At 68.8% G+C, this 18,022-nt stretch overlaps 5 protein-coding genes and 1 non-coding gene across 7 annotated transcripts; 5 read left to right on the plus strand and 1 right to left on the minus strand.

Moving 5' to 3' along the window:
- Window positions 1-288: 288 nt before the first annotated feature.
- On the plus strand, window positions 289-8,057 carry TNPO2 (transportin 2). The gene is made up of 25 exons (XM_075025061.1): window positions 289-397; window positions 1,136-1,306; window positions 1,612-1,687; window positions 1,874-2,023; window positions 2,089-2,195; window positions 2,262-2,395; window positions 2,932-3,013; window positions 3,108-3,230; window positions 3,315-3,433; window positions 3,526-3,586; window positions 3,845-4,010; window positions 4,137-4,289; window positions 4,377-4,602; window positions 4,813-4,984; window positions 5,212-5,298; window positions 5,393-5,500; window positions 5,590-5,748; window positions 5,864-5,951; window positions 6,067-6,165; window positions 6,253-6,348; window positions 6,456-6,531; window positions 6,621-6,720; window positions 7,008-7,082; window positions 7,183-7,314; window positions 7,421-8,057. The coding sequence occupies exons 2-24, from the start codon at window positions 1,208-1,210 to the stop codon at window positions 7,288-7,290; spliced, it is 2,664 nt and encodes an 887-aa protein (XP_074881162.1). The 5' UTR covers window positions 289-397; window positions 1,136-1,207; the 3' UTR covers window positions 7,291-7,314; window positions 7,421-8,057.
- On the plus strand, window positions 3,706-3,772 carry LOC142030731 (small nucleolar RNA SNORD41). The gene has a single exon (XR_012650266.1). It is a non-coding gene; the product is annotated as a small nucleolar RNA SNORD41 (small nucleolar RNA).
- Window positions 8,058-8,392: 335 nt separating the features above from the next.
- Window positions 8,393-11,774, plus strand: FBXW9 (F-box and WD repeat domain containing 9). Its single transcript, XM_075026818.1, has 11 exons — window positions 8,393-8,501; window positions 8,898-9,275; window positions 9,665-9,804; window positions 9,893-10,021; window positions 10,139-10,251; window positions 10,337-10,428; window positions 10,515-10,663; window positions 10,807-10,920; window positions 11,012-11,101; window positions 11,210-11,275; window positions 11,491-11,774. Exons 1-11 carry the CDS (start codon window positions 8,408-8,410, stop codon window positions 11,563-11,565), a joined length of 1,440 nt encoding a protein of 479 aa, XP_074882919.1. The 5' UTR covers window positions 8,393-8,407; the 3' UTR covers window positions 11,566-11,774.
- A 256-nt stretch (window positions 11,775-12,030) lies between these two features.
- Window positions 12,031-14,672, plus strand: DHPS (deoxyhypusine synthase). 2 transcript variants are annotated; one of them, XM_075025066.1, is made up of 9 exons: window positions 12,031-12,298; window positions 12,403-12,564; window positions 12,996-13,117; window positions 13,187-13,283; window positions 13,397-13,483; window positions 13,563-13,668; window positions 13,795-13,898; window positions 14,009-14,134; window positions 14,226-14,672. In XM_075025066.1, the coding sequence occupies exons 1-9, from the start codon at window positions 12,098-12,100 to the stop codon at window positions 14,319-14,321; spliced, it is 1,101 nt and encodes a 366-aa protein (XP_074881167.1). In that variant the 5' UTR covers window positions 12,031-12,097; the 3' UTR covers window positions 14,322-14,672. The 2 variants fall into 2 exon arrangements, 1 of the variants encoding a protein (XP_074881167.1); XR_012650052.1 differs by lacking the exon at window positions 14,226-14,672 and having other exon boundaries at window positions 13,766-13,898.
- Window positions 14,665-16,690, minus strand: WDR83 (WD repeat domain 83). The gene is made up of 9 exons (XM_075025067.1): window positions 16,530-16,690; window positions 16,121-16,241; window positions 15,934-16,039; window positions 15,792-15,840; window positions 15,584-15,710; window positions 15,399-15,466; window positions 15,197-15,305; window positions 15,002-15,116; window positions 14,665-14,923 (listed from the first exon to the last, which is right to left on the minus strand). Exons 1-9 carry the CDS (start codon window positions 16,630-16,632, stop codon window positions 14,771-14,773), a joined length of 951 nt encoding a protein of 316 aa, XP_074881168.1. The 5' UTR covers window positions 16,633-16,690; the 3' UTR covers window positions 14,665-14,770.
- WDR83OS (WD repeat domain 83 opposite strand) lies at window positions 16,617-17,831 on the plus strand. Its single transcript, XM_075025070.1, has 4 exons — window positions 16,617-16,738; window positions 16,815-16,920; window positions 17,350-17,447; window positions 17,573-17,831. Exons 1-4 carry the CDS (start codon window positions 16,704-16,706, stop codon window positions 17,637-17,639), a joined length of 306 nt encoding a protein of 101 aa, XP_074881171.1. The 5' UTR covers window positions 16,617-16,703; the 3' UTR covers window positions 17,640-17,831.
- The last annotated feature ends 191 nt before the right edge of the window (window positions 17,832-18,022 follow it).

The raw sequence follows: 18,022 nt of genomic DNA on the forward strand, positions 1-18,022 counted from the left end.
GGCGCCGCCCACCCGGCGCTGAGCAGGGGGGAGGCTGCCGCCGGGGGCGTCCTTCGCTCCCTTGGTCGGGTCTGCGGCCCGCGCCGCGGGGCGCGCTGGGAGTTCGAGTCCGGCGTTGCAGTGCGGAGGGGATGGCTCCGCGCATGCGCACAGCAGCACCGCCCTTTCCCCATGTGGCCCCGCCTCCGGCCCACGTGACGCGGCGCTGTCCTTCCCGCGCGTTCACGTGGTGCCCGCGGCGGGGCGGACGGTGGCCGGCGGGGGTCAGCGCCCGCGTGCCGCGCTCGCTCCCTCCGGGCAGCGCCGGTGCCCCGCGGCTGCGCGAGGCCGCCCCAAGCCCCCCCCGCCCCCGCCCGTCCCCCCTCCCCCGAGCCCCGGGATCCCCCCCCCCCGGCAGGTACGGGCCCGGCGGGAACGCGGGGGTGGCGGGGAATCGGCGCGCGGCCTGGCGGGCGGGGGAGGCCCGACCGGGGTGGGGGGTGGGGGGGGTGAAGGAGACCGCGGGGGGGGCGGCTGAGGGGGTAATGGGGGGCCGAGGGGATAACTGGGGACTGAGGGGGGTCATTAGGGGTGCAGGAGGGCAAGCCGGGGCCGGGGGGGGGGGCTGCGGTGGGGCGGGGGAGGAAAGGGGCCGTGCCGCGGGGAGGGACTGCCGATGGCGGCGGGGGGGGGGTACGGGGCCGAGAGGATCAAACCGGGGAGGCGGGGGGGGAGGGGAGCTGGGCTGGGAAGCAAACGGGGGTGCGGGGGGAGGCCCGCTGGGGTGGGGGTGCTGGCACGGCCGGGGGCGTTCGTAGTCTCGGGGGGGGGGGGCAGTAGGCGGGAGATCGGCCCTCCTCCATGTCCCCCTGTGCGTCCCCCCCCTCCCGCCCCGCCGCCCCGCGCTTTTACCGGGGCATCCCCGTCCCCACGTGCGCGGCGCGTCCCCGCCGCCGTCCTCCCGCCCCCGCTGCCGCGTGGACCGGGCCCGCTGCGCCTCCGGCCGCGCTGAGGGGGGCCGCTATGCCTCACACACGCACAGAGCCCCCCGCGGGAAGCGTGTTCATCCCGGGGGCGTCCCCCCGCGGCTCCCGCTTGCAGCCGGCGCTGCCGGTAGATCGCTGTTCTGCTTCCCCCCCCTTCCCCGCCCCCGCAGGGATCCGGGGTCTGTGCCCCCCCACTTCCACCCCAGCCGGTGACCCCCAGGACCCCCCCACCCCCAGTCGCCATGGACTGGCAGCCGGACGAGCAGGGCCTGCAGCAGGTCCTGCAGCTGCTGAAGGACTCGCAGTCTCCCAACACGGCCACGCAGCGCGTCGTGCAGGACGTATCCTGAGGTGGGGGGCTGGGACCTCCGGGGAGGGGGGGACTTGGGGGCGGCACACACACACGTGCCCATCCCCATTTGAGCCGGGGAAAGGAGAATTGGGGATTTCCTCTGTTAACGGGGTCAGTAGCCACAGGAGACCAGGCCGGCTTGAGCTCCAGAGGGGCTGGACCTGGGGAACGGGGCGGGGGGAGGGGGCCTGGGGTTCGGCCACATTAATCCGGGACAGCATTCCTGCCCCTGTTCTTGTCGCGGGGCAGCGTCCCGTCCCCGTCCTCGTCCCAGTCCTTAACCGCCTGGGGCAGAAGCTGAAGCAGCTGAACCAATTCCCCGACTTCAACAACTACCTGATCTTCGTGCTTACGCGGCTTAAGTCTGAAGGTGGGTTGCTCTGCGGCCAGTGGGGGGCGGGGTTGGGGTCTGCTGGGTCCCAGGAGGGTGGCAGAGGCATTTGGGGGGTGGCAGAGGTGGATGCAGGAGCTGAGCCCGCCCGTTTCAGGCTCAGGGAGGTAGAAGGGGAGAGGATGCATGTTGCAGCCCCCCCTTAACGACTCACGTCCCCCCCAGATGAGCCAACACGCTCGCTCAGTGGCCTGATCCTGAAGAACAACGTCAAGGCGCACTACCAGAGCTTCCCCCAGCCTGTGGCTGAGTTCATCAAGCAGGAGTGTCTCAACAACATCGGGGATGCATCCTCCCTCATCCGGGCCACCATTGGTGAGATGGGGCAGGGGCCCCCGCGGGGACCCTCAGCCCTCCCTGCGCTAACGACCCGTCCGCAGGCATCCTCATCACCACCATCGCCTCCAAGGGGGAGCTGCAGATGTGGCCGGAGCTGCTGCCGCAGCTCTGCAACCTGCTCAACTCGGAGGACTACAACACATGCGAGGTGCGCAGGGCCGGCTGGGGGGTCCGGGGGGGCCGCGGCCGGCTCTGACACCCTTCTGGCATGCAGGGGGCGTTCGGGGCCCTGCAGAAGATCTGTGAGGACTCCTCCGAGCTCCTGGACAGTGATGCGCTCAACCGGCCCCTCAACGTCATGATCCCCAAGTTCCTCCAGTTCTTCAAACACTGCAGCCCTAAGATCAGGTATGTGTATGCTGGGTGGGGGGGGGACACATGTCCCCCTGCAGCACCACGGTTGGGTGCGGAGGGGTTGGGGGGGGCCAGCCGGGTGGGAATGTTGGGGGGCCGTGGCCAGAGCTATTATATGGCTGTTCAATGGGATGGGGTGAGAGCTGTTCCTGTGCCCCCTGCCACTGGTTGTGGTTTGCCTCGGGGTCCCCTTGTCCCTGTCCCTCCCCGTGATGGGTGGTCTGGCTCTCATCTGTGCCTGCACTGGGCTGACGTGGGGATTTGGCCCCCCCCCAGGCTGGGCAGCTCCAGCTCAGCCCATCCCCATGTCCCCACATCATCCCATGGGAAGCCTGTGTGTGTGTGTTCCCAAGTCTGGACTGGGACAAGAAATTATTCAGCCCAGAGCACGTTTCCCTCTCGTGAGTTAATTCAGTGCTGGGAGTCCAGGAGGGGCAGGTGGCTGGGCTGAACCCCCCTCCTGGCTTCGCAACGTTAGCTAACGAGCCTGCCAGCCCACCCCCCACCATGGTCGGTCTGTCTCCCCCCAGGTCCCACGCCATCGCCTGTGTCAACCAGTTCATCATGGACCGGGCTCAGGCGCTGATGGAGAACATCGACACCTTCATCGAGGTGAGCAGCTGGGTGGGGGGAACCCCTGGGAGTCCCCCTGGCATGGCCCCGAGGGCGGACGCCAGTAAGTGGGCTCGTGTGTGTCCCCCTGCAGCACCTGTTTGCTCTGGCGGTGGACGAGGACCCCGAGGTGCGGAAGAATGTGTGCCGCGCGCTGGTGATGCTGCTGGAGGTCCGCATCGACCGCCTCATCCCCCACATGCACAGCATCATCCAGGTGAGGCAGGGAGGCCGGGTGGGTGTCCCCGGGACCCCCAGACAGGTGAGCTGGGGGGCTGATGTGCCCCCCTGCCCCCCGCAGTACATGCTGCAGCGGACGCAGGACAGCGACGAGAACGTGGCGCTGGAGGCCTGCGAGTTCTGGCTGACGCTGGCTGAGCAGCCCATCTGCAAGGAGGTGCTGACCTCCCACCTGGTGCAGTGAGTGCTCGGGACGGCCCCTTCTCGTCCCCTGGCCCCCCCCGACCTGCCCCCCAGCCCCTCAATTCCCCCCTTTGCTCCCCCCCCCCCAGGCTCATCCCCATCCTGGTGAATGGCATGAAGTACTCAGAGATTGACATCATCCTGCTCAAGGTACGAGATCAGGGTGAGAACGTCAGAGTGCCTGGCTCCCCATCCCTCCTCCAGCTCTGGGGGGCTGGTACTGGTTAACTGGAGGGACTGGGGCAAGGCAGGAGCTGCCCCGAGACCTCCTGGACATGATGACAGATTCAGAGCTGATGCCAGTGATGGCTGTTGTGTTCGTACTGTCTGATCCATGGGGGCCAGGGGTCCCTGGGACGGGAGGTTGGGAGTCTCTGTGGTGTGACGTGATGTCCCCTGTCCCTGCAGGGTGATGTGGAGGAGGACGAAGCCATTCCTGACAGCGAGCAGGACATCAAGCCCCGCTTCCACAAGTCCCGCACGGTGACGCTGCAGCACGAGGAGGAACGGCCGCAGGACCCTGATGACACGGAGGATGAAGATGACGATGACACGCTCTCAGACTGGAACCTGAGTATGGGCTCACTAGGGGTCCTGGCCCCAGCTTTGGGCTCCTTTGGTGAACCCTGGGGGTTACCCCAAGGTGAGATGGTGCCTGTTTGGGAGGGATTAACCCCGACCCCTCTTGTCTGCCTGGCAGGGAAGTGCTCAGCTGCCGCGCTGGACGTCCTGGCCAATGTCTTCCGGGAAGAGCTGCTCCCCCACCTCCTCCCACTGCTTAAGGAGCTCCTCTTCCACCCCGAGTGGGTCATCAAGGAGTCAGGCATCCTCGTTCTGGGGGCCATCGCGGAAGGTGGGTGCCGTGCTGCCTGCAATGGGCTGTCCGCGAGCCACCGCCGTGCCGGCGCCGGGGGTCTCTGAGCCTCCCTGTGCCCTCCAGGCTGCATGCAGGGCATGGTGCCCTACCTGCCGGAGCTGATCCCCCACCTCATCCAATGCCTGTCGGACAAGAAGGCGCTGGTGCGCTCCATCGCCTGCTGGACCCTGAGCCGCTACGCCCACTGGGTGGTCAGCCAGCCCCCCGACATGTACCTCAAGCCCCTCATGACCGAGCTGCTCAAGCGCATCCTCGACAGCAACAAGCGGGTGCAGGAGGCGGCGTGCAGGTAAGGGCCGGGGGACAATTTGGGACCGCCTGTGGCATTTTTTGGGCAGGATCTGCTGGATCTGAGCCCTTCCCTGGGCAGGATGATAAAATTGATGTGTTGAGTCACTATGATGATGGCGTATTCGTACTGTCTGACCCAGAGCGGGGGTGTGCAGGGGGCTCGGCTCTGGCCCGGGAGGGGCTGCTGACCCTTTCTCCCCCCACCCAGCGCCTTTGCCACGCTGGAGGAGGAGGCCTGCACGGAGCTGGTGCCGTACCTCAGCTTCATCCTGGACACACTGGTCTTCGCCTTCGGCAAGTACCAGCACAAGAACCTGCTGATCCTCTATGACGCCATCGGGACCCTCGCTGACTCTGTGGGGCATCACCTGAACCAGCCAGTATGATATGGGGGGGGGAGGTCCCCATCCTGGTCGTCCTCTCGCTCCCCACAGTGCCCCAGCCCAGGACCTGTGATGACAAGTGACAACAGACATTCGAATCCCGAACCCGCAGTGTGGATCTCTCTGGTCTGATGGTCCCTGGGCTGAGGGGGAGCGGCCCTGTGCCCCCCACATCCCCCCCCTTGTGTCCCCCCGCCGTGACAGCCTCTCTCCCCGGGGTGCAGGAATACATCCAGAAGCTGATGCCTCCGCTCATCCAGAAGTGGAACGAGCTGAAGGACGAGGACAAGGACCTCTTCCCGCTGCTGGAGGTGAGCCGTGGGGTGCAGAGGGTGGTGGCGGGGGGGGGGTGTCTGTCCCCTTTGCCTCCTCCCACCCCCTGCTGTCATCCCCCCCTGCCCGCAGTGCCTGTCCTCGGTGGCCACTGCCCTGCAGAGCGGCTTTCTGCCCTACTGCGAGCCTGTCTACCAGCGCTGCGTCACCCTGGTCCAGAAGACGCTGGCTCAGGCCATGGTGAGCTGCAGCCCCCACCTTCCCCGGGTGCTGTGGAGTGTGCCCGCCCCACCGTGGGGTGACCGTGCCTCTCCCCACCTTCCCCGCAGATGTACAACCAGCACCCCGAGCAGTATGAGGCCCCCGACAAGGACTTCATGATCGTGGCCCTGGACCTGCTGAGTGGTTTGGCCGAGGGTCTCGGCTGCCATGTGGAGCAGCTGGTGGCTCGCAGCAACATCATGACACTGCTCTTCCAGTGCATGCAGGTGAGGGACTCCCCCCCCCCCCCCCCCCCCCCCCCCCCGGGACCCCCCTCTCCTGACCTGGGGGCTGACAGGACCCTCCGCGGTGCTCACCCCCGTCCCTGCCTGCTCCCCGCAGGACACCATGCCCGAGGTGCGGCAGAGCTCCTTCGCTCTCCTGGGCGACCTCACCAAAGCCTGCTTCGTGCACGTCAAGCCCTGCATCGGTGGGTGCCAGGGCTGCGGGGGTACCCCTGGGAGAGGGGGGGGCAAAGCAGGGGGACACCGAAAGGATGTGATGGCCGGGGGGGGGGCCCTGCCGCTGACCCTGCTTCCCCCTAGCCGAGTTCATGCCTATCCTGGGCACCAACCTCAACCCCGAGTTCATCTCCGTCTGCAACAACGCGACCTGGGCCATCGGGGAGATCTGCATGCAGATGGGTGAGTTTCGTGTGTGTGTGTCCCTGGCCCCACAGGCGCTCAGCTGAGCCCCCCAACCCTGACAAACCCCCCATCCCCTCCCGGCAGGGGCGGAGATGCAGCCCTATGTCCAGATGGTGCTGAACAACCTGGTGGAGATCATCAACCGCCCCAACACCCCCAAAACCCTCCTGGAGAACACGGGTGAGGCTCGGTGGGGGCACAGCGGGACCCCAAGGCAGGGGGTGCTCTTTGCTGGGGGGGGGGGGCCCGCCGTGCACAGCCCCCCAAACCTCTCCCTCTGCCCGCAGCCATCACCATCGGCCGCCTGGGCTTCGTCTGCCCGCAGGAGGTGGCCCCCATGCTCCAGCAATTCATCCGGCCTTGGTGAGTTTTGGGGGGGCTGTTCTGGGGGTCCCCATGTCCTCCTGGGAAGGGGGGGGTCGCTGAACCCCAATTTCCCTCCCCCCCTCAAGGTGCACATCCCTCCGTAACATCCGAGACAACGAGGAGAAGGACTCTGCTTTCCGTGGCATCTGTGTGATGATCGGCGTGAACCCCGGAGGGGTTGTGCAGGTATGGGGGGGGCACCCAGCAGTTTTGGGGGGGGTACCTAGCAGTTGGGGGGGGCACCTTAAGTTATGGGGGGGGGCTCAGGGGCAGCCCCCAGAGGAGAAGATAAGGGGGGGACTCAGCTTCAGCCTGGCTCTATGCAGAATGGAGGGGTCCCTGGGCCCAGGCCCCTCTCCCCATCACCCCCTGATTTTGTCCCTGTCACTCCCCCATTTTGTCCCCTTGTCATCCCCCACCCCGTGTGTCATCCCCCACCCCGTGTGTCATCCTGCCCCCCCCTTCCCCCCCAGGACTTCATATTCTTCTGTGATGCCGTTGCATCCTGGGTGAGCCCCAAGGATGACCTGCGGGACATGTTCTATAAGGTCAGCTGGGAAAATGGGGGGAATTGGGCACCCCCCCATGCTGCGGGGTTGCTCGGCAGGGCCTCCCTCTCATTGTTACCCCCCCCCCGCCCCATGCCAGATCCTCCACGGCTTCAAGGACCAGGTGGGAGAGGAGAACTGGCAGCAGTTTTCGGAGCAGTTCCCGCCCCTGCTCAAGGACCGGCTGGCGGCGTTTTATGGGGTCTAGGCCAGGCGGAGGCACCGGAACCAGGTCCGGGAGCGGGGTGCAGCACCCCATAATGGGGGGGGTAGACAAGTGGACCCCTCCCCCCCTCAGCACGACAGACCCTCCCTGACCCCTCTCCCCTCTCTTACAGGTCGGCGCCGGGAGGCCGTCGGGACGGCGGCCGTGAGCGGGCGACCCCGCGCCGTGCCCGGGGGGGTTCGGGGGGGCGGGAGGAGCCGCGTGGGGGGGCCACGGCACGGTGCCCCCCCCCCACCATCACCCCGTCCCCAGCCGCCCCGGGGGGGGTGGGGGGGCCCCGAGATCGGTTTCACCCCCGGGGGGGAGGAGGGGGGGAGGGACTGGGGGTGGGGGGGGGTCCATGGCAGCCGCGGGGGAGGGATGGACCCATGGCAGGGGCACCCCAAAACCCTGGGGGGAGGGGAAGCAAAAAACCGGGGCAAAAGGGTCCAAAAATGGGGTGGCCTGGGCGGGGGGGGGGGCCGACACCCCCCCCCCCTTTTCCGCTGTAGGATGTTCCTGTTCCCCCCCCCCCGCATGGTGCCCCCCACCCGTACCCATGCACACGTTTATGGAGACAAACCTATAGGAACATATAGAGCAGCCCCGGCCGGGGGGGGCGCGGGGTGCCCCGGGGGGGGCGGGAGGGCCCCGGGGGGGCGGGGGGCCGGGGGGGGCCGAGCCGCCGCCATTGTGCTTCGTCGTGAGCGAGTCGGTGCCACGTTTCTTGTGTTTTTTTTTTCCCCGTTTTGTTCCGTTTTTTACCGTTTACAGGGCGGGGGGGGGGGGGGGGGGGCGGGGGGGAGAGCGCCCCGCATGGACCGCCGGGGGGGGGGGGGCGGGGAGGAGGCCGCGTCCGGGGGGGGGGGCGGGCCCGGTTGAGCCGCGCCCCCTCGTTCCTGCTCGGCAAAGAGAGTCCGTTGTTGACCGTCCGCCGTCTCGGTGCCGTTTGTTCCCGCCGAGGGGAGGGTTGTTTGGGGGGGGTGGGGGCGGTGTCACTTCCCCGCCCGGGGCGGCTGCCGCCCTTCCCGGTGGTTCGGCTGCTGCACGTGGTCCCCTTCCGGCGCCTTTGGATGACGTCACGACGAGCCTCTCTCGCATTGGGCGAGGCGCCGGTCACATGGGGGCGGCGCGAAGCCGCCTGCGCGCCGGAAGCGGATCCCGCCGTGGCCGTGGCGACGGGACGCGGCGGGGCCGGGCTGGGACGCGCCCCGGTACCGGGAGGGGGCTCGGGGGAACACCGGACCTTGCGGGGGCGGGGAAGGGGGGGGGGGGGGCCATGAAGAGAGGGCGGGAACGCGGCTGCGGGGGCTTTGATGACAGGGGCGGGGGATCTCGGTACCGGGGCTGGAGGGACTCGGGTGTTGGGGCGGGTGTCGGTACCGGGAGTTCAGGGAGTGCCTGGGTGTTGGGGTATCCTATTGGGGAGGGGTCCGGGGGAGGGGATGGTCACGGGGCTCTGGGGTTCCCAGTTTGGGGCGAATCCCGGTGTTATGGGCCGGGGGTGGGGGGGCCGGTAACGGGGGGTGAGGGCCGTGCTCGAAGCGCGGGGGGGGGACGGGGACCCCCGCCTCTGGGGCTGCGGGAGGTGCTGACACCCCCGCCCCCAGCTATGGAGGGGGCCCCCGCGCCCGACGACCCCGACCGGCAGGCGCAGGAGTACGTCAACCGACTGCGGGGCCCGGAGACCCCCCCAAGCCGCCCCCCGCCGCCCCCCGCCGCCCCGACCCCGGGGCCCAGCCCCCCCGCTCCCCCCCCGCGTCCTCCATCGGGGCTGAAAAGGCCGCCCCCGGGCGGGGGGGGCGCGGGGGGCCTGCTGGCACTGCCGCTGGAGCTGCTGCTGGAGATCTGCGGGTACCTGGGGGCGCGGGAGGTGCAGGGGGTCCTGCCCCGCGTCTGCCGGGCGCTGCGGGAGGTGGCCCGGGACACCGTGGCCTGGCGGCTCCGTCTGCAGCGCAGTGCCCGGGGCCCCTTCCCTGTCCTAGAAGGTGGGTTTGGGGGGGTGACCCAGACATTGTGTTTCCACGCGGGGGGGCTGGAGACCCCAAAACATTTCCCTGTAGTGGGTTGGGGACATCCCTAATACTCCATTTTCCCGGCTTTGCCGACCCCAAGGGGGCTGTGAGGTGCTGCAGAGGGCGAGTGTGGGGAGTTGGGGTCCCTCTCTGACCCCTGTGGCAAATTGAGGACCCCCAGTGACCCCCCATTTCCCCATAACTCCTCTCCCAGCGCCCCATGTCCCCCACTCTGCTGAACCTCGAGGTGGCTATGGAGCACTGTGTGAGGTGAAGGAGGCAGGTTAAGGACCCCCCCCCCGATGCCCCAGATCCCCCCATCAGTTCAGGAGGCCACCCCTGACCCCCCCGTTTCTCCGCAGAGGAGGGGTTCGACTGGTCGGCCGCCTGCGTGGACCTGGAGGAGCACCTGCAGCGCTGGGGGGGCGGTGGGACCTCCATGGAGCACTTCTCCCTGGACGAGGGACACTTTGCCTCCGTTGACTCTGTCCTTCTGCTGCAGGTGGGGCCAGGCTGGGCCTGGGGGGTTCCCCGGTTCTGGGGGGTAGTCCCCATCTTACCTCTGTGTGTGTGTGTGTCCCAACTGGTAGGGAGGGACCCTCTGCGTTTCAGGCGCCCGCGACCGCAACGTCAACCTGTGGGACCTGCGGCAGCTGGGCCGGGCCCCCGGCAAGGTGCTGGTGAAGGCACTGGGCACCGAGCGCAACGGGACTCACAAGGTGGGGGGTGCAGCTGTTATCCCCTCTCCTCGCGCCTCAGTTGCCCCCCTTGGGGAGCCGCTGGGGAGTCCTGGAGCGATTTTGGGAGCGGTGGTGGGCTTGAGCTCTCCCTCGCAGGGCTGGGTCTGGTGTTTGGCCTCCCAAGACAACAAGGTGTGCTCGGGCTCGTGGGACAGCACTGTGAAGCTGTGGGACCTGGAAGCTGAGGGGCAGCAGTTTGGGGAGATCAGGTAACAGCTGGGAGGGGCCCAGGGAGGCTTGGGGGGGTCCCTGGGGTGAGGTTCTGGCTGAGCCCAGCCCTTTCCTCACCCCCAGGGAGAAGGCAGCTGTGCTGTGCCTATCCTACCGCCCCGACGTCCTTGTCACCGGGACGTACGACAAGACGGTGACTGTTTACGACCCACGAGGTTGGTCCTGCCCGGGATGGGGGGTGTCCCTGGGATTGGGGGAGGTGCTGGGGGGGGCCCCCGGCTCAACCCCCCTCTGCTGGCAGCTGGCCAGGCTCTGGTGTGCAGCTACAAACCCCATGCTAGTGCCGTTCTGTCCTTGGCGGCCGATGACCGGCTCATCGTGTCGGGCAGCGAGGACCGGACCCTTGTTGTCTTTGACCGACGGGGCGATGGGGTCCTTCAGCGGCTGCAGGTGGGTCCTGCTGCCCCCCAAAACCAGGGGGGGGATGGGGGACAGGGCTGGGTACTCCCTTCTCCGTCACTGCTGCAGTTGGGGCCCTGAGATTTGGGGTGCAGCAGGATCTGCCCCCATTAACGCTTATTCCTTCCTCCTAGCTGGAAAACTACCTGCTCTCTATGTCGTACCGGGGGAGGCAGCTCTGGGCAGGGGACAACCACGGCCGAGTGTACGTCTTCAGGAACAGCACTGGCAGTTTCCAGCCCGCCCGGGTAGGGACCCCAAGGGGGTTGGGGGGTGCAGGGGAGGGCTCAGGTGCCCCCCAGTGCCTCACGGTATGTTTTTATGTGCCCTCTCCTGCAGTACTTTGACGTGGGGCACCGGTTGCAGATCACGGGGCTCTGGCACTCGCTGGGGTCCCTCTATACCACGTCCACCGACAGGACGCTGCGGGTGAGGGTCCCTCTGTCCCCGTCACACAGCGCTGCGCTGGGGGGGGGGGGGCTGCTGACCCTTGTGGGGGGGGCTAGAGGACTGCAAACAGCTTTTGCTCTCTTGCAGATACACGTCCCTACAGACCCTCCCCGCACCATTTGCTCCTGGACGCATGACGACGTGCTCAATGGGGTAAGGAGGCGCTTGCTCCCTTGCACATGCGTGTGCAAGCACCCTGGCTCCCCCCAGTCTCGGTCCTGCCACAGCGTCTGCCGTGCTGGTCCTTGCACTGGGGGCTCCCTGGGGTGGGGAAGTGTCCCCCTCGGTCAGGGGGCGTCCCCCCCAGCAGGCCCCTGTCCCGGAGGTGCCCCTCCCCCCCCCGGACGCTCCTCTCGACCTCCCCCCAGATCAGCGTGGAGGGCGACGTGGTGGCAGCTGCCTCGGGAGGCCTCTCGGTCGAGGTGTGGAGGCTCCGGACCTGACATGCCGCTACGGCCCCATGCTCACACTCTCACACTGCCTGGGAAGCGGGGCTGGGGGGGCTCCCCGGCGCCGGGGGGGGTCTGTCTCCCGCCGGGCGCGGGGTCCCCTCTGCACCCCCCCCGACATGGAGGAGACGGGCCCAGCCTTGGGCCCTTGGTGGGGCTGGAAGTTGCTGCCTGTTCATTGGTATTAAAAGGATTTGACTGGAGTGGAGGTTGCGTGTGTCGTCCCCCCCCCCCCCGGCGGGGGCATCCGTGGTTTTGGGGCGAAGATGGGCGGTTTGGGGGAGGTTTCGGGGTAACCGCGGTCCAGCGCCATCCCCGCAGGCGAGCCCCTTCGCTTCTGGGAGTCGATTGCCCCTCCGCGGCCACCGTCCCTTCTTCAAGATGGCGGCGCGCAGCTGTACGGCGGGGGGGGGGGGGCAGCGAGATGGCGGCGCGCAGCCGCAGTGTGCGGCGCGGCGCTGGTGGGGGCGGGCCAAGATGGCGGCGCGCAGCGGCGGCGCGGCGGAGTGAAGGCGGCCGGAGCCCCATGGCGACGCCGGGGCAGGCCCCCGCCGCGGCCCTGCGGGCCGTGCTGAAGCCGAGTGGGCCCCTCCCGGGCGAGAGCCTCCCGGTGCGCGGGTACGACTTCGCCGGCGGCCCGGACCACGCCGCGCTGCTCCGTTCCTTCCGTACCACCGGCTTCCAGGCCACCAGCTTCGCCCAGGCCGTCGCCGAGATCCACCGGATGGTGGGCGCGCCGGGGCCGGGGGGCGGCGGGGTCCCGGGGCGGCGGGAGGGGGTCCGGGGCGCGGCCGGAGCCGGTCCTGACCACCGCCCCCCCCGCGCCCGCAGATCGCGGCGAAGCTGGAGCCGCTGAGCGAGGAGGAGCGGGGCCGGGCCGGGCTGGGGGGGCCCCGGCCCCCCTCGGGCTGCACCATCTTCCTGGGCTTCACCTCCAACCTCATCAGCTCCGGCGTCCGGGAGACTATCCGCTACCTCGTGCAGCACAACATGGTGCGTGGGGCCTGGCGCGGTGGTGGGGGCCGTCCGGGGCTCCACCTGCCCCGGGGCCGTCGCCGAAGTCCCTGGCGGGGGGCGAGGGGGGGACCCTCAGGTCCTTGGGGTGTCTCCCGGGCCGACCCCAAGGTCCCCGCCCTGTCCCTGAGATCCCTGCAGGGTTCCCAGGGGGATGTGTGGCTCCCGAGGGCGTCCCCGAGGTCCCCGAGCTGTTCCTCGGGTCCCTGTCAGATCCAGGGGGGTCCCCAGCCTGATCCTGGGGTCCTACCCTTGTCCCCTCACGGCCTTTGGGGTCCCCACCATTCCTGGGGGCTCAGCCCTGCCCCGAGGTGTCCCCCAGCTTGCTCTAGGGTCCTTCGAGCCCCCCCCCCCCCCGCCTTCTCCCTGGGGTGTCCCTGAAGTCCTGATGCCGTCGCCACCTGGGGCAGGTGGACGTGCTGGTGACCACGGCGGGTGGGGTGGAGGAGGACCTCATCAAGTGCCTGGCGCCCACCTACATCGGGGACTTCAGCCTGCGGGGCCAGGACCTGCGCCAGAGCGGCATCAACAGGTACGGGGCGCAGGGGTCCCCTCCCGGACACCGGGGTCCCCTCCCAGGCTGAGACTGTCCCCTCCCCAGGATCGGGAACCTGCTGGTGCCCAACGACAACTACTGCAAGTTTGAAGACTGGCTGATGCCCATCCTGGAGCAGATGGTGGACGAGCAGGAAACGCAGGTGGGGGGTGGCCGGCCCGGATGCCTGGGTCCTCCCAGGCTCGGGGGGGGCACGAGGGGCCGGGGCAGCTGGGTCCTCCCTGGCTGGGGGTCCTGAGCGTGGTGGTCTGGCAGGGCGTGAGGTGGACCCCCTCCAGGATGATCGCGCGGTTGGGCAAGGAGATCAACAACCCCGAGTCGGTCTGCTACTGGGCGCAGAAGGTAGGTGGGGATGGGGGGGGGGTGGTCACTGTGGGCGTCACCGTGGGTGTCACTGTCTGTCACCGTGTCCCCTTTCCAGAACAACATCCCGGTGCTGAGCCCGGCGCTCACTGATGGCTCCCTGGGGGACATGATCTTCTTCCACTCCTACAAGCGCCCGGGGTTGGTGCTCGACATTGTTGAGGGTGAGTGTGTCCCCAGATACCAGGGTCCCATCCCCACCCTGCCACCAACGCTGGGGTCCTGCCCCCCTGATGCCAGGGTGTCCCCCCCCAATGCCAGGGTTCCCTGACAGCCGCCTCTGCCCGCAGACCTGCGCCTCATTAACACACAGGCCATCTTCGCCAGGAAGACGGGGATGATCATCCTGGGCGGGGGACTGGTGAAGCACCACATTGCCAACGCCAACCTCATGGTGAGGGGGGTGGGGGCCCCTCCCGTGTCCTGGGGGATGGGGAGGGGGTGCGGGGCACCCCCGAGGATGGGGAGGGGGCGCAGGAGCTCACCCTGCTCCTCACCCCGCAGAGGAACGGAGCCGATTTCTCCGTCTACGTCAACACGGCGCAGGAGTTCGACGGCTCCGACTCGGGGGCGCGGCCGGACGAGGCTGTGTCTTGGGGCAAGATCCGGATGGATGCCACCCCTGTCAAGGTGGGATGGAGGGGGGGGTCCTGGGGTGGGAGGCAGAATTTGGGGTGCCTGGAGGGGGCTTCCCCATCCTCATCCCCTCTTCTCTGCCCAGGTCTACGCCGACGCCTCCCTGGTCTTTCCGCTGCTGGTGGCAGAGACGTTTGCCCAGAGAGCCGATGCCTTTCCATCGGAGACGCCAGCAGACTGAGCCAGTGGCGGAGTGTCCTTGGGGGCTGAGCCCCCCATCTCCGGGTGGGGGGCAAACCCTCCAATTTGGGAGGGCTGAGCCCCCACTACCTCTGCAGGGGCTCCCATCTCAATGCCCCCAGGCTCCGCTCCCCACGTCTCAAACGCCAGTGTGTGCCGAGCAGGAGAGAGCGGGGTGACTCCCCCGAGCAGGGGAATGGGGGAGCTGGGACCCCCACAGCACCGTCCACGTGTCCGTGCCCCCCCCGTCACTGTCCACCTGTTCCCCCCTCCCCAGCGCTTGTATTTATTTAAGCTGCTCGGTTGTCCGCGCAGCTCTGCGCGCTCCCAATAAAGCACTGCAGTTTCTCCACACTGTGGGTTTATTCCTCGTTACCGGGGGACGCAGACGGGCACTGCGGGTGCCCCCCCTAACCCACGTCACGTGGTGGCGTCCCCCCCAAACCCGCGTCACGTGGCGGCGTCCCCCTCAGGCTGGAAGCTCTCCTCACGCCAGAGCTGGACCTGGCCCTCGGTGGCAGTGAGCAGGCAGGGCAGGGTGGGGTGGAAGGAGAGCGACTGCACCACGCCGCGGCCCACTGCCAGGCTGAGCACCAGTGAACCCTGCGGGGGGTGTGAGAATGTGAGGGGGCTCCCCTGGGACCCCCCAAGCGCAGGCTTGGCCCCCCCTTGCCCACTCACCTCCACCAGGTCCCAGAAGTAGACATTGCCATCCTCAGAGGCGCTGCCCACGTGGGTGTCCTGCTCGCTCAGCACGCAGTCCAGCCGGTACGTTGTGCTGCGGTGGCCCGTGTACCTGTGGGGGGGACGGGGTGAGGTAGGGGCCCCCCCACAGCCCCCCAGGGGGGCACAGGGCCATGGGGAGGGGGCTCGTACTCGCCCAGCAGCTCCCCTGTTTCCTTGTCCAGCAGGCGCAGGGTGGAGTTGAGGCTGGCAGCCAGGGCGCACTGCCCATCCTTGCTGAAGCAGACGCTGGTGATGGGGCCTGGAAGCAGATTGGAATTTGTGGGTGTCCTGGGGAGACCCCCCACACACCTTGGGAGCCCCCCATGCTGGTATCCCACACCCCCTCACTCACTCCCTATGTAGTCGGAGTAGAGCTGGCCAGCACGCAGGTCATAGCGCCGGACACGGCCGTCCACGGAGCTGCAGAGATGGGGTGTTAGTGCAGGGGGGGTCCTGCTGACCCCGATCCCAGGGGGCCCCACTGGCCCTGTCCCCCCGAGCGTGTCCCCATCCCCTGAGTGCATCCCCATCCCTCACCCCGACAGGATCTCGTGGTCGGAGACCTTCACGCTGGAGATGCCGTCCTTGGCCTCATCCAGGACCTGGACGGGGTCAGGGCGGCGGGAGCGGCAGTCCCAGCACCGGACAGTGGAGTCGATGGAGCCTGGTGGGGGGCCGGGGGGAAAAGGGGGTGTCAAGGGGGGGCTCTGGTCCTGGCAGGACCCCCCCAAGACCGCTTCCTTACCAGACACAATGATGGTGGCCTCCTCATTGAACTGGACGCAGTTCACCTTCTGCGAAACAAGCAGGGAGTCAGCACCCTGCAGGGAGCCCCGACCCCCCCAAGTCCCCCCGGACCCCTCGCCCCCGCTGCCCCATGTCCTCACCCCTGCGTGTCCCCGGTACTTGCGGACCACTTGTCCGGTGGCCACATCCCACAGCGCCACGGTCTTGTCAGCCCCGCAGGAGCAGAGCTGGCTGTTGTCAAAGGAGCTAGGGGGGACGGGGTGCCCTGTCAGTGGGGCTGGGGGGGTCCCCGAGGGGTGGGGGTCCCCACAGCCCCCTGCCCCTTACCCGGCAGCATCCAGCACCTCGTACCCGTGCCCCTGGTAGGTGCGCAGGGCTGTGCCCTTGTGTGGGTTCCAGAGCTTCAGGGACTTGTCGCTGCCGCAGGTCAGGCAGTAGTTCCCGTCCACTGGGGAGGGGGGGACTGAGATGATCCCGCCGGCACCCCAAACAGGCACCCCCTCCACAGGAGCTGCGGTCCCCAGTCGCCACCCCCCCCCAGGGACAGGAGCCCGGGACCTCTTGCCTCCCCTCTGGGATGGGGACTGGGAGTGTGCCCCTGCCCCTTCCTCCCCCTGGGATGGGATCAAGGAATTGGGGTCCCCGAGTCCCCGGGATGGGGTGCGGGCCCCGTTCCTCCCCCCCCCCCCCCGGCATAGGGCCCGGATCCCCCTTTGCTCGCCCCCGCCGGTCCCACCGTTAAAGCGGACGGCCCGCACCGCGCCCTGCCCGCACTCCAGCGTCCGGACCCGCCGCCGCGGCAGCTCGGGACGGGCGGGCCGCGGCCGCGGGAAGGCCATGGCGGGCCGGGGCCGGGGCCGGGGCCGGCGCCTCTTCCGGCGGCGGCGGCGGAAGCGGGCGGCGGGGCGGCATGGCGGACCCGCGGCGACCGGCGCGGGTGGCCAGGTGGGACCGGGGCACGGGGGGGGGGGACACCGGGGGGGGACAGGGGCCCTGGCCCGTCTGACGGTGCCGCCCCCAGGTACAAGCCGCCGGCCACCGAGACCAACCCGGCGCTGGAGGACCCCACGCCCGACTACATGAACCTGCTGGGGATGGTCTTCAGCATGTGCGGGCTCATGCTTAAGGTGGGGGCACCGGCAGTAGTCCCGGGGGCACCGGGCGGGGCGGGGGGACACCTGCCCAGGGTGGGCACTAGCCCCGGGAGGCACCGGACCGGCCCAGGGTGGGCAGTGGGATGATATTTTGGGGGCTGACTGTCCCTGGGGGGGTTCTGGGGTGGCTGAGGGCCGTGGGGGCACAAGGACCATCCCCGGGGGGGTTCGGGGGCACAGGGACCATCCCCGGGGGTGTTTGGGTGGTCGACGGTCAATGGGGGAGAGGGGCTGTCCCCGGGGGGGGGGGTCAAGGGCTGTCCCCAGGGGGGTTCAAGGGGACAGGGGCCATCCCCAGAGGGTTTTGAGGTGGCCGAGGGACAAGGAAGGGACAGGGGCCATCCCCAGGGGGTCCCCACGCCGTACCCAAGGGGTCCCCACGCTGTACCCCTCTGCCTGCAGCTGAAGTGGTGTGCCTGGATTGCCGTCTACTGCTCCTTCATCAGCTTCGCCAACTCCCGCAGCTCTGAGGACACCAAGCAGATGATGAGCAGTTTCATGTGAGTGCCAGCAGCCCTGGATCTGGCCCTGGGGTGCCGCATCCCCTGCGGAGGGGACAGCGGGGAGACCATCCTGGTTTTGCGGGGGTCTCTGAAGCCCGGGCTGGTGTCTCTCCCCTCTCCAGGCTCTCCATCTCAGCCGTGGTGATGTCCTACCTACAGAACCCCCAGCCCATGTCCCCTCCCTGGTGACGGCCGGTGTCGTTCCCTGGGGAGGGCGCTCACTGTGGGGGAGGCAACGGGTTGAGCCGGGGCCGGGATGATAAAGGGGGTGCTGGGGCAGAGCTCGTGGTCATTGTGGTTTGTACGTACCTGCGTGGGCTGGACCCTGCTCAGAGCCACGGCCTCAGCAGGCAGATGGGGTGGATGGACCCCCACCGGGGTTGGGGGAGCCCCAGGGGTGTGGGACCCTGCTTGGGGGATCTGGGGGGCCTGCTTGGGGGAACGGTGGGTGAAGATGGTAGGAGTCAGAGGGAGCGACGGGATGTGAGGGCTGGGGGAGCCCCAGGGGGCTGAGGGGAGCCTGGGGGGGATCCAAGGGGAGCCCCGGGTGGGGCTGAGGGGAGCCCTCAGCT

This window comes from Buteo buteo, chromosome 4 (assembly GCF_964188355.1).
Source record: "Buteo buteo chromosome 4, bButBut1.hap1.1, whole genome shotgun sequence".
NCBI lineage: Eukaryota > Metazoa > Chordata > Aves > Accipitriformes > Accipitridae > Buteo > Buteo buteo.

Coding starts and splice junctions, on each gene's coding strand:
- TNPO2 (XM_075025061.1), top strand. CDS start 1,208: ATGGACTGGCAGCCGGACGAGCAGGGCCTGCAGCAGGTCCTGCAGCTG. Junction 2,024..2,088: donor CCTCATCCGGGCCACCATTG/GTGAGATGGGGC, acceptor ACCCGTCCGCAG/GCATCCTCATCACCACCATC. Junction 5,299..5,392: donor ACCTCTTCCCGCTGCTGGAG/GTGAGCCGTGGG, acceptor CCCTGCCCGCAG/TGCCTGTCCTCGGTGGCCAC.
- FBXW9 (XM_075026818.1), top strand. CDS start 8,408: ATGGGGGCGGCGCGAAGCCGCCTGCGCGCCGGAAGCGGATCCCGCCGT. Junction 9,276..9,664: donor CCCCTTCCCTGTCCTAGAAG/GTGGGTTTGGGG, acceptor GTTTCTCCGCAG/AGGAGGGGTTCGACTGGTCG. Junction 10,429..10,514: donor GACTGTTTACGACCCACGAG/GTTGGTCCTGCC, acceptor CTCTGCTGGCAG/CTGGCCAGGCTCTGGTGTGC.
- DHPS (XM_075025066.1), top strand. CDS start 12,098: ATGGCGACGCCGGGGCAGGCCCCCGCCGCGGCCCTGCGGGCCGTGCTG. Junction 13,118..13,186: donor CGCCAGAGCGGCATCAACAG/GTACGGGGCGCA, acceptor TCCCCTCCCCAG/GATCGGGAACCTGCTGGTGC. Junction 14,135..14,225: donor TGGATGCCACCCCTGTCAAG/GTGGGATGGAGG, acceptor TTCTCTGCCCAG/GTCTACGCCGACGCCTCCCT.
- WDR83 (XM_075025067.1), bottom strand. CDS start 16,632: ATGGCCTTCCCGCGGCCGCGGCCCGCCCGTCCCGAGCTGCCGCGGCGG. Junction 15,711..15,791: donor GGCCACCATCATTGTGTCTG/GTAAGGAAGCGG, acceptor GCCCCCCACCAG/GCTCCATCGACTCCACTGTC. Junction 14,924..15,001: donor ACTTCTGGGACCTGGTGGAG/GTGAGTGGGCAA, acceptor CACCCCCCGCAG/GGTTCACTGGTGCTCAGCCT.
- WDR83OS (XM_075025070.1), top strand. CDS start 16,704: ATGGCGGACCCGCGGCGACCGGCGCGGGTGGCCAG. Junction 16,921..17,349: donor TGTGCGGGCTCATGCTTAAG/GTGGGGGCACCG, acceptor CTCTGCCTGCAG/CTGAAGTGGTGTGCCTGGAT. Junction 17,448..17,572: donor CAGATGATGAGCAGTTTCAT/GTGAGTGCCAGC, acceptor TCCCCTCTCCAG/GCTCTCCATCTCAGCCGTGG.